The 10,728-nt window shown below is 43.1% G+C and overlaps 1 protein-coding gene across 2 annotated transcripts in view; it reads right to left on the bottom strand.

The window, feature by feature from the left end:
* Nucleotides 1-481: 481 nt before the first annotated feature.
* The window catches only part of cux2b (cut-like homeobox 2b), a 96,451-nt gene continuing 86,204 nt past the window's right edge, over nucleotides 482-10,728 (bottom strand). For both annotated transcript variants that reach the window (XM_005940556.2, XM_005940558.3), the window contains exons 16-22: nucleotides 8,854-8,952; nucleotides 7,834-8,672; nucleotides 6,011-6,176; nucleotides 5,555-5,860; nucleotides 5,269-5,457; nucleotides 4,893-5,169; nucleotides 482-4,436 (exon numbers count right to left, since the gene is read on the bottom strand). In XM_005940556.2, the coding sequence (XP_005940618.1) occupies nucleotides 3,638-4,436; nucleotides 4,893-5,169; nucleotides 5,269-5,457; nucleotides 5,555-5,860; nucleotides 6,011-6,176; nucleotides 7,834-8,672; nucleotides 8,854-8,952 (2,675 nt within the window). In that variant the 3' untranslated portion in view covers nucleotides 482-3,637. The remainder of the gene's footprint in view (nucleotides 4,437-4,892; nucleotides 5,170-5,268; nucleotides 5,458-5,554; nucleotides 5,861-6,010; nucleotides 6,177-7,833; nucleotides 8,673-8,853; nucleotides 8,953-10,728) is intronic.

Genomic DNA, 10,728 nt, shown 5'->3' with positions numbered 1-10,728 from the left:
GATTGGTGAATGAAATTAGAAGTCAGATGTTTGAACTCAATGACATTTAGTCATCAGTGACATTCATTCAATCTGAAGAAATCCAAAAGCATTATTCTTATTCCTAGAAGTTCATATTAATGAATGTAATAGTGAGTCATTTTCCTAAATAAATAAACATTCAGTCTACTTTGTTTGACTGGCTTTTCTTTGAAAATCCAGTGGTGTTTATTGTCATATTTATAAGATCCACAATTGCCCAAGTATCATCGTATGCTTAATATAGTGGACATGAATGACCCTGAATTCAATAGGAAAGATGAAGTGTTTCCTTCACTGAAAGAGAAGAGTGCAAATGATTACACTTAGTTAGGGATGCACGCTACAGTGTAAGGTTTTATATATGCACATGAATTTGCAGTAACTTTTGTATGTTAATGTGTGGAGTGCTCATTGCTCATTATAAAAATAATAATAATAATAAAAACACAACACAGCAGGATCTTAAACAATTATGTATTGACTGATGGCTTACACAGCCTATGCAATTTCATTTCCAAGATGCTTGGCATATCATTGTCCATTCTTTAACAATTAATAGTCTGACGTGAGGCATCAGACAGTTATCTAAGCCTGAAGGATGCTTCTTTCGATTGGCCCACAGCTGACTTATAAATGACAACTTCCCTTGGTGACAAACCCTCGGTGCCAGATTTTTTTTATATAAGCAAATCTTAATGCATTTATTCAAGTTTTGCCAATCAATCAGTTTCTCCATTATTTAGTGACTGAAGTCAGTTATAAAATTAAAACATCTACTGTGCAGGGCTATTGTGATATAGAAAAAGCTTTGCTTTTTTCTGTACTTACAAAAAGCCCTACACCGCTCTCAGAACAGACTTCACCACAAGGCATTTCTCCATGAGGATAATGCATGGGGCAGGTGATATGGCACAAAATAAATCTGGAAGTATAACGTTTGTAGGGCCAGTCTCAGCTTCTGATTTGACCATAATCTTGACAAGTTTGTGAGAGCCAAATTTCTCAGCTGCACCATGTGTGGACTTCCCTAATGCAAAAAGACTTCAAGTGCTGATTCAATGTCCCTGTGCAAGAACAATAACACAAAAACAGTCTATCCCTTGTTGTGTGAGCAGAATGGATTTGCATGCAAAACAATGAGATGAGCTTTACATGAAGAGATAATGGTCTGGGTAAATACATTTCATTTTCAGCCATATGTCCATGTTACCTTGAGAAACAATGAAGCTTTCACATAAGAAATGCCACTTCTAATCATACAGTATATTATGCACAAAATATGATGGTAAGAAAACCAGAGAGAAATCTTCTGTGGCTCCAAGAAAAAAACAAAAACAAAACAAAACAAAAACAAAACAAAACAGTATTTCCAAGAGCAAAGTCTACTGATCTAAAAAATGCAACCCATTTAGCCTCATCCTGGTGGTTCCGCTCGACACTGTACTTTGACACATCCATGTAAGGAATTACAAAACAGCCACGACTTTCTAACAATCCGCTTTTTTTCCCCTCCGTGTGAGTGTCGAAAATCCCGTAATCATACAACTTTCACATGTTCGTCGAATATTTAACGGAGTCATTCTCCACATCACATAGTTTTCATATTCAACACCACTGATGAGAGCAACTGTTTCAATAAAGCTTTAAAAAGCAAGACTACCCTGAGAGAAGGTCTAAAACGTGGGCAAGCTTGCCAGACCAGAACTGGCTTGAATGGGTTTGGTTTATTAAATCTGTACACTCTATTTCAATATAATCAGCACATTTTTGTTCCAAGAATGTAAGATAGTATTTTTTTTAGTAATTGTGTAATATATATCTCTACATAATACAATCCAAGTCCTCTGAACTATGTAGACATGTGCAAGTGTTCACTACCAACTTCAACGATACAGTAAAGGCAAAGACTTGTGGACACTAAGTTAGGATAATGTTGATATTTGAGATTTTTCTTGAGTCCTCACAATTATCAAAAAAATCTAAGTGCTGTAAGTACTTCATACACGAGGTATTGAATATCTAGTTAACTGTTCTGAGTATAAAATAGAGGCAAAATACATAAAGAACATCTTGCAAGCATGACAAAGAAACGTCTACAGACACAATACACACGTGGTCAAAGATAATATGAGGGGATACCTGTAACCTTTTGTGTTCTTGAATATAGCGTACTTACAGACTGATGAGAGGTCACACTGTACGTATCATGCTTTTAAACACTGGGAACTTCAGCCTCAAAGTAGATCAACACAGAGCAGGGGTGGCCTAGCTAAACAGCATCTCAGTGCTTGAGGTGTTTTGATCTGTATAATTTACAGTAAAATGCACATTTTCAGAATGTGCAATCAATCGGGTGTTACTCCATAACACATACAAAGGGACGAACAGCAGCAGATTTATCTCATAACCCCCCAGCCCCCCAATCACCACCACCACTCGCTTCATTGTTTGACCCTCTGAGGCGTGAGCTCACACCCGAAGCATGATACGCCAGCGCCTTCCCTCCCTCGGTCCAAACAAGTGTGCGTCATGTTTATGCAAAAGAATGGAACGCATGGTCGTCGCATGATGTGCATCAACATAATCTGAGGTAAACTGGGTGTCCTGTGTCTTGGCCCGTTACAGTCTGAGAACCAGTGCCTTAGAGAGTCAGAGAGGTAAGTCAGAAAGAAATCGTGTAAACTGTGCTCGTGCGAAGTGACTGTTGCACTCACTACCAAAAGCACAAGGGCCCTAAACTGTAAACCTCGAGGATTATTCAAAGCAAACTAAAGAAACCAAAAACACTTCAAAAGTACTCTACTCATTAGGTTTAACATTTCCTTTTTTTTTTTTTTTCGCATTTTTTGCAGGGTTTTCAACTTTTTTCTTTTTTCTCGTGTTTTCGCTCAAGTATAATCACAGGTGACTAACTACAGAGGATAAACAGGGTCAGGTGAGTACCATGCTACATCAGGTTTAGAGAAGGCTATTGCAGACAATTCTACAACATGTACAACCACATTTTATACGAGTGAGTTACAAATATTTCAAAACATATCACCAGGAAACTAAGTACATACAAGATGTTGAATATTTAGAGTCTTAAAGGACTATCCCTCAGTCAGTAATAGGATTTCATGTTACTTGACTTAAACTGTCCAGTCTTACAGACAAAATCTGAAAAATTGCTATTCAAAAAGTAGCAAATTTGGTCAGTGTCTCTTTTCAAATAGTTATAGTGCTTTTAATGGCTTAAGACAGGGGTCTTCTTTTAATCTCACCCAGTGGCAATCTACAGAACTTCAGTGTACATTTGATGACACCATAGCTGCAAAAGTCTTCATGTCAAGTCCAATAGGTAAAATGACAGCTAGTGCTGTCACATATATTTCAAAGTAGTATGCATTATCAAAAGGAAAAAAAACAAACAAACTAATACACATTTATAAATTTTTTTTCAACTCTCAAGTTCTTGTAGGGAATTCAACCGTATGATTAGCTCCGTGTTCCCATTTCCTGTGAGTTATCATTCTTGGAGGACAGGCCTTCAGGAGCCACGCTCCATTTAAAGACGTCAGGAAGCTTCTGAGACTCTCCTGTGTGGCGCAAAGGTTTGGATACACCTAAAGTGGACTTAAAACTCCCATTCCAGAGTCTCTTCTCGATTGGCTGCTCTCTCTAACCTGTGGATGATGTTATTGAGGTTGGCCATTTTCTCCGTGCGTCTCTGAGTGCTCCTGTTGAGTTTGGGACTTTGGAAGGGAGGGGGCGGGTTAGGGTCCAGGCTGTGACTGGTGCTCGTCGATGGAGGGTTGGGCAGCGAGGGCGATATGGGCGCAGAGGAGGAGGGAACGGGCGAGACTGACATCATGAGGCCCGGTGAGGATGCAGCAGAGGGCGAGTTGAGGGAGACCTCCAGGCTGCTGCGGCAGGGCTCTGACGAAGCCTTGAAACTGACCGGGTCGACGGGTGACTTTCCGGAGTCTTCCCCCTCGTGCCTGGTCTGATTGCTTCTCTGTGGGCCGTCTACGGAGAGCCCTCCAGGGTAGAGACCCTGACCTTCTTCCTGCCTCAGGCTCTGGCCTGCCAAGTGGGGCTCGCGACAGCCCGCGACGGAGTCCTCGTGCTCACTTTTCAACTGCGGCAGCGGCACGGCTGTTGGAAAACACTGAACCCTGGACTGTTTCGCCGAGCTTTCCCTTCCCTCCTCTGTGTCGTCTTCCCTGTCTAATGCCTCCTGTTTGACATGAGGCAGTGAGGTGTTGGCACTAAGAGGAAGGCTGGAATGGATGTGTCCTGAGGGCTGCTGCAGCCTCCTCTCCTCTCCGTCAGAGTGAGGGCTCCGTGTCACTGAGGGGGAGTAGCTGTGGTGCTCAGCATCCGTGTCATTGTCTGGCAGACCCTCCATCAGCACCTCCCGTCGCATCCTGGACCTGCACACAAATACCACAGTTAGACATTGACTGAAAGAGACTTTAGAGACTAAAGTTTACTTTCTAAATCAGATTTCAGTTGAAGTGTAAGAGACAGTTTATCAAATTAGATTTACATATTCTTGCTTTGGCTCTTTAGGCTTTATATTTCAGAAATCAGGACTTGATTAGTCAAAAAAAAATAAAAAATACACGTCTATTTGTCTATTTTCTTTCTACTGGATGTAGACAATAGAAAGAAAATAGTTCCTAAATGAAATTTCTGTAATGTCTCTTGCCATACTATTCAAGAAATGGCTCTATAGCAGTTCTCTTCAACACTGGACAACACAGCTCTGGAGGCCAGAGAAGAAAAAACAGATTTTGATTGTAGTGTGAGCTGTCCACCTAAAGTAAATGTACAGTAATAATACAAACAACAAAAACAGCCATCTGTAAAGGTTACAAAGGACTGGCCTGTAGTTATGAAACCAGTTGATGACAGTGTTGGTTTTGAGGTTGAGCTGCGATGCCAGCATCTCGATGGTGTTTTGAGAAGGGTAGGGCTCTAAAAGGTAGGCCTTCTTCAGGGCATCTTTCTCTTCGGCTCCCAGCACCACCCGAGGCTTCTTCGCCTGGCTGTAGGGGCACAAGTCCAGAGAGGCCAAAGCCGGACTCACACACTCAGAGCGAGTGCTGGGCGAGTCGCTGTCCGAGCCGGTGCTCAGCAGGCCGTATCGCCTCTTCAAATAGGCTGGAGGGCAGACAGAGACATGCAGAGTATGACATGCAGAGTACAAACGTGTCAGAATCATGTCCTCCGTCATATTACAGAGTAGACTCTGGTTCCCACCTTTCTTCTCCATCTTTTTCATGGCCCTCAGCTTGTCTACATTGTGAGGATCGTTGAGCCACAGCTGCATGCGGACGAAGGGCTCCCTGCCTTTCAGACTGAGCTTGTGCCATGGTTTGGGTCTGGAGAGCAGGTCGGACACCGAGCCCTGCGTCAGGCCCAGGATGGTCTCCCCAAAAAGACGCTGGCCTGTGGAGAACAAATACACACAGGTGTATAGTTGCTATGGTGTCTTTAAGAAGTGTTTTGGGGAGTTTTTTATCCCAAGTTGTGAACTCAGACCCACCTAAGTTATTATCTGTTAGCACCTCTTTGACCTTCTTGGTGATGGCATAGGTATCTAGCTCTGGAGACATGGCCACCAGCTCCTGGATGCCCAGTGGGTTTGTGGGCTGATGCAAGGTCATGAGGCTGGGAGTGGATTTCACTCCCTCTGGGTGGGTGGACAACCCCAAGCTCAGGCCCTCTGGCTGCTGGTTCTCTTTACTGCTCTCCATGGAGAGACTCACAGGCTCTACCAGGGGACTTGGGTGGCTGTCTGCTGGGCTGGGAGGTGGGGATGGTGAGGACTGGGCCGTCACTGGGCTTTTATCTGTAAGTAGGAAAGAATAGTCACACCAATCAAATAAATACACGCAGTTGACTATGTAAGCTGTGTGTGTGTTTGTTTGGTTTTTTTAGTTGCAAAGTTTCTCAAGCAGTCTAGATATTCTCAAGCGTGTGTTGTGAAATGCAGACTCACCCTGAGTGTGGCCCTGGTTTGGGGGCTGGTTAAGGCTCTGTCCTAGCTGATCCAGTAACCACAGCTGCATACGGATGAAGGGCTCCCTGCCTTTCTGGGTCAGCTTGCTCCAGGGTTTGGGCCGAGACAGCATATCACTCACGCTGCCCTGAGAAAGCCCCAGCACCTGGAACACAAACACTGGTTGATATATTTACCTTTTAATTAAACACACTATCTATGTCATTGCTCACATCAAATGTGTATGTTGCACAGAAACGACTGCAAGTTATTATTGTGAAAGATGGAAATCTGTTTGGTCATGCACTTTCCCCATACAACCACTGGAGGGAGACAATGCACTATAAATCTTCATGTTTAAAGGTTTAAGTTCGATTTGCAGCACACCTCATATTTAATTATTTTCATATGTGATTTATATTTCTGCGATTCAAATGCGCAAATTTCTGTAGTGATAAATTTTCTTCCTTTTTTTCCCCACATGATCGTATATTATAAAAATAAAAAAACTGCTACACCGTCTTCAGCTTTAGTGGGACTTGCATTAAAGATATTTTACAACAGTCATATCAACACAGCAGAGAAGGAAGACAGCACCTTTCATATTACTCGAAAAAAACCTTTGTGACACTCGTTATATTTTATCCACTCCAGACAGAATAAAGTGATATATCACAAAGGCTGCCTAGGAAGACACCCAGAGGGATTTTACCGACAATAAAGGCACACTTTCTGGGGCTTGAACTAACAAAACTGATACAGAGTCTTCAGTAGCTCATTTCAGGGAAAATGCAAATAAAAACACACCGTTTTTAAAAAAAAAGATTTAATCTTCTGTGTGTTTGTCACAGAAAATATAACACCTGGGTGAAGGAAAACGAACACGTTCCGCTCAGCAAAGAGTTGTTGAAAAGATGACTTTGGCTGAAAAGTGAAAGAACGTTCCAGCAACAGATCCAAACTCAGAACCTTTCAGCTATGCAGCAGTAAAAACCAGACTGAGATTATAATGTTATTCATTTAAGGAACACCCGATAAAAATTAATTAATTAATAAAAAATAGCCGTATTTCCCTCAGGTTCACACCACAAAAGTCCCACAAGCACATTGCACTACAAATGTAACTCTGAAAGAGATGAGCTGCTCAGATGCCCTCCCAAACCACTGTGACAGCTAGGGAGAATAATATGGTATGGTAAAACTTGCGGGCAGCCTCTAAAAGGTTTTTCAAGGGCACGAATGACAACTCAACCAAACGCAAGCCTCTCAGCTAAAAATGTTGATGGTTAAGAAAGAGATGTGAGAAACTAGGATTCAAAGGAAGAGCAGCAAAGCAGAATCTATTGCTGTCTGACATGTGGGGAAAAGCACCTGAAGGCTTTTTAGGACAATGTTGTATGCAGAAAGTAATAAAAAGGCAAACTTTTAACCGTTTTTTTACAGGGCATATAATGTCAAGACTTCACATCATTATGTCAAGTTTGCTGCAAGAAATTCTAAAGAGCGGGCTAAAATTCTTTCACAGCGACGTCAAATACCAGCACCGTATTATGCAAAGCTCTGAGCTGCAGATACGGCTACTAAAGTGTCGGGACCTGTTATTAGGTTTAAAAGGAGTCCATTACTTTTCCACATGGATGAGTTTTATGTTCTTTTTTTAACATAATTAAAATGTGTTTTATGTTTACTGAGATCACCTCAGTCTAATATTTCACATGCTCTGAAAATCTGAGAAGTTTAAACTAAATATCATTTTTCTTCTTTTGTATTTGCAGGCTGTTTCATTTGCAGTATGCGTTTAATGTGAAAGGCCAACATCTGACCTTTTCACCAAAGATCCTCTGACAGATGCCATTCTTTGCCAGCTTCTCCTTCACCTGCCGAGTCAGCTCGATGGTGTCCACCTCCCGGTACATGTACATCTCATACTGCTCTGGTGTCAGCGGGGGCACGGTGGGCTTCAGTGCACGGGGGATATATGCTGGATAATAGGAAAGGCGTCCCGGGCCGGGTCCTGGGGACTCCCCGCTTACCGAGGTATCTGATTCCACCTTCACCTCCACCGGCCGGCTCAGGCCCAGCTCGTCCTCGGCAGCAGAGGCCTCCTCACTGTTGGGGAGACCCTCGCCGTTCTCCAGACGCAGCCACGGCCGGGGTAAGGTGGAGGGCCCGGAGGAGGAGGAAGACAAGGAAGGGGAGACCGAGCTGAAGGGCCGAGAGCTGCTTCCGCCGCCGAGCACCATAGATCCCCGCTCCTGAGACCAGTGCTGATCGAAGTAGGTGCCCGCTTCGCCGATTTCTGATTTGACTTTGCGGATGATGTTCTGGACGAAAGCGGCAGGGGAGAGGACGCTGAGGGGTGTCTGGGGGCTGCTCACGGGGTTGGCTGTGCACACTGTAATGCAGCCCCCTTCCTCCTGCTTGATGGAGATGGGTAAAGGCAGGCCCCTGGAGCGCTCAGGGGGCCCCAGACGTTCCACCTGAACTCCTGAGCTAGCAGTCGAAGCCCTGCCGCACACTTCCATCTCCATCAGGGCCTGCTGCTGAGCTTCCATCTCCCTCCTGGCCTGTTCGAGGATGCTCTTTATGGTGTCGTCAGAGCTGCTGCCAGGCCCGTTACTGCTTCTGCCTGATGAGCTGTTTAGAGATGACTTGACATCACCTAAACAAGAAAAACACACACGCTGACACTGACGCACACTCAAAGCACCTTTCCTTTCTAATCTAGATGCATTCAAGTACTGATCAAAATACATAATAGAACTCATTGTGCATAGAAAACCAAAAACAAACAATCAATAGGGCTTTTAACTATGACTTATGACTCGAAGCTTCATCCTCACCCCTCTGGGACTGGATCTCCTTCTTAGCCTGCTCCAGGATATTCCTAATGGCGTCGTCTGACCCAGTTTCAGGAGTTCGGATGCGTGGAGTGATGCTCCCTGCCACAGAGGGTAACAGAAAGAGATGGAGATAGAGAGAGAGGGAGGAGAGAGGAGGGGGTGAGTGGGATGGTTGATCAGAGAGCAGTTCCAAGGCTTTGCTTTTGACTGGTAGATCAATGGCTGCCTTTGAGCGCGTGCTGTCTGAGGTTGCAGTATACGGGAAGCTCAACTTTCAAAAGCTGTGAATCTAGGGAGAAAACAAAGTTTAAAAGTAACACTATAAACATGGCAGAGGAAACCGTGATGAAGTCAAGGATGAGGGCCAAGTAGATTTAAATGTAGAAGGTTTAAATGTGCACAGGTCCAGGAGCTAAGCCACCAATACATCTGCTTTAAAAACCTCTGCGTACATAGTAGCACAGAACTGATGAAGCTTTTCAGTCATATATTGTATACGAATGCTCATAACAAACATCAGCCAAGTTTCAAATAATGAGGTCAGAATATCCAGTTGTGTGAAGCCTTCAGACAGTTTTTTCTACTTCTGCCTCTCATTGATGTCAGTGAGAGAATATTTGCCTAATATGGTCATCACAGGTACACAGCTCTGCTTGCCACTAAGCCCAAACAACATGTCTTTCAAAGATTTTGATTGGAAACAGCAACCAATCAGAAGACAGCTGGCTTAAAGGGAAGGGGAAGCTAAATAAGGATTATTTTGAATTATACAAAGTTAGTCTAGGAATAAAAACAGGGACGTGCAAATTAGTGCAATAGGTCCCCGCTAAGCATTCTGAAATGCACTTTGTCTAAAAACTTATTTTATGAAGAATATTTCTGGATACCATTTGTAGTCTGCTTGCAGTGCATGTTCAAGCTTTGGCTGCATGCAAGTAAACAGTCTGTATGGAGAGCCAAAGAGGAATGGCTGTACCAAAATGCCTTTAATAACCACAGTTATCTGATGATGATTTCACTTTTTATTAGCTTTCCCCCCCATTTATCTGCATTCAAAAACAATGAACAGAGCACAGAACAGAAGTCTTAGCACACATATCCGCTGGCTGCCGGCAGTCAGCAGACTAGCCTAATGGTTTCCAGACTGGTACTTCTTTAATTAATTTGATTATTTCATCGTTACTGTAAAATATGACCTTCATTGTGCTTCATCTATCGTCATGTATCAGTGCAGTGGATGAAAATCACTGTCACTTCTAACGTTTGATCTGCAAGCCAGCGGTCTTCAAATTATGCTTAAAACAAACTTAAATTGCCAAACTTTCTGACGCTATGTCAGCTGTTGTTATGTGCTGTAATGGTATTGTGTATTGCACTTTATACATCTGTGTGTTGCAGCACGGTTTTCATTTAGTCCGTGTCCTGTCACGGTGTCACGGCTGAGCAGCCGATGTGCTTCGGTTGCGAACCCAAATGCAGACACAGGAGAACAGAGCTTGAATTCAAACAAAAAGCGAGCCTTTATTTGGCTGATGGAAACATGAAAACTATGATAAACAATGACTTGAATGACAGACTATGATTTACTATAATGTGGATAACAGACGATGTGACGCTGAACACAGGAAGACTGAGGACTTAAATACACACATGAGATGATCAGGGGAGGTGGAAACACATGAGGACACAGCTGACTAGAATTAAACATAATGAAAACACAGGGGAGAGTAAAACTAACCACATGAAAACACACACACACACACACACCTTCACAATAAAACAGGAAACTAGACATGACAACACTAAGCTTACAGACCTAAAACACATGATAAACTAGGCAAGAATCCAAACATGGAAACCAAGGAAACAATAAAT

The sequence above is a fragment of the Haplochromis burtoni genome, unplaced genomic scaffold (genome assembly GCF_018398535.1).
Source record: "Haplochromis burtoni strain Fernald_Lab_line unplaced genomic scaffold, NCSU_Asbu1 Contig_293, whole genome shotgun sequence".
Lineage (NCBI taxonomy): Eukaryota > Metazoa > Chordata > Actinopteri > Cichliformes > Cichlidae > Haplochromis > Haplochromis burtoni.
Note: the sequence above shows the minus strand (reverse complement) of the source record. Positions and strands in the feature narration are given on the sequence as shown.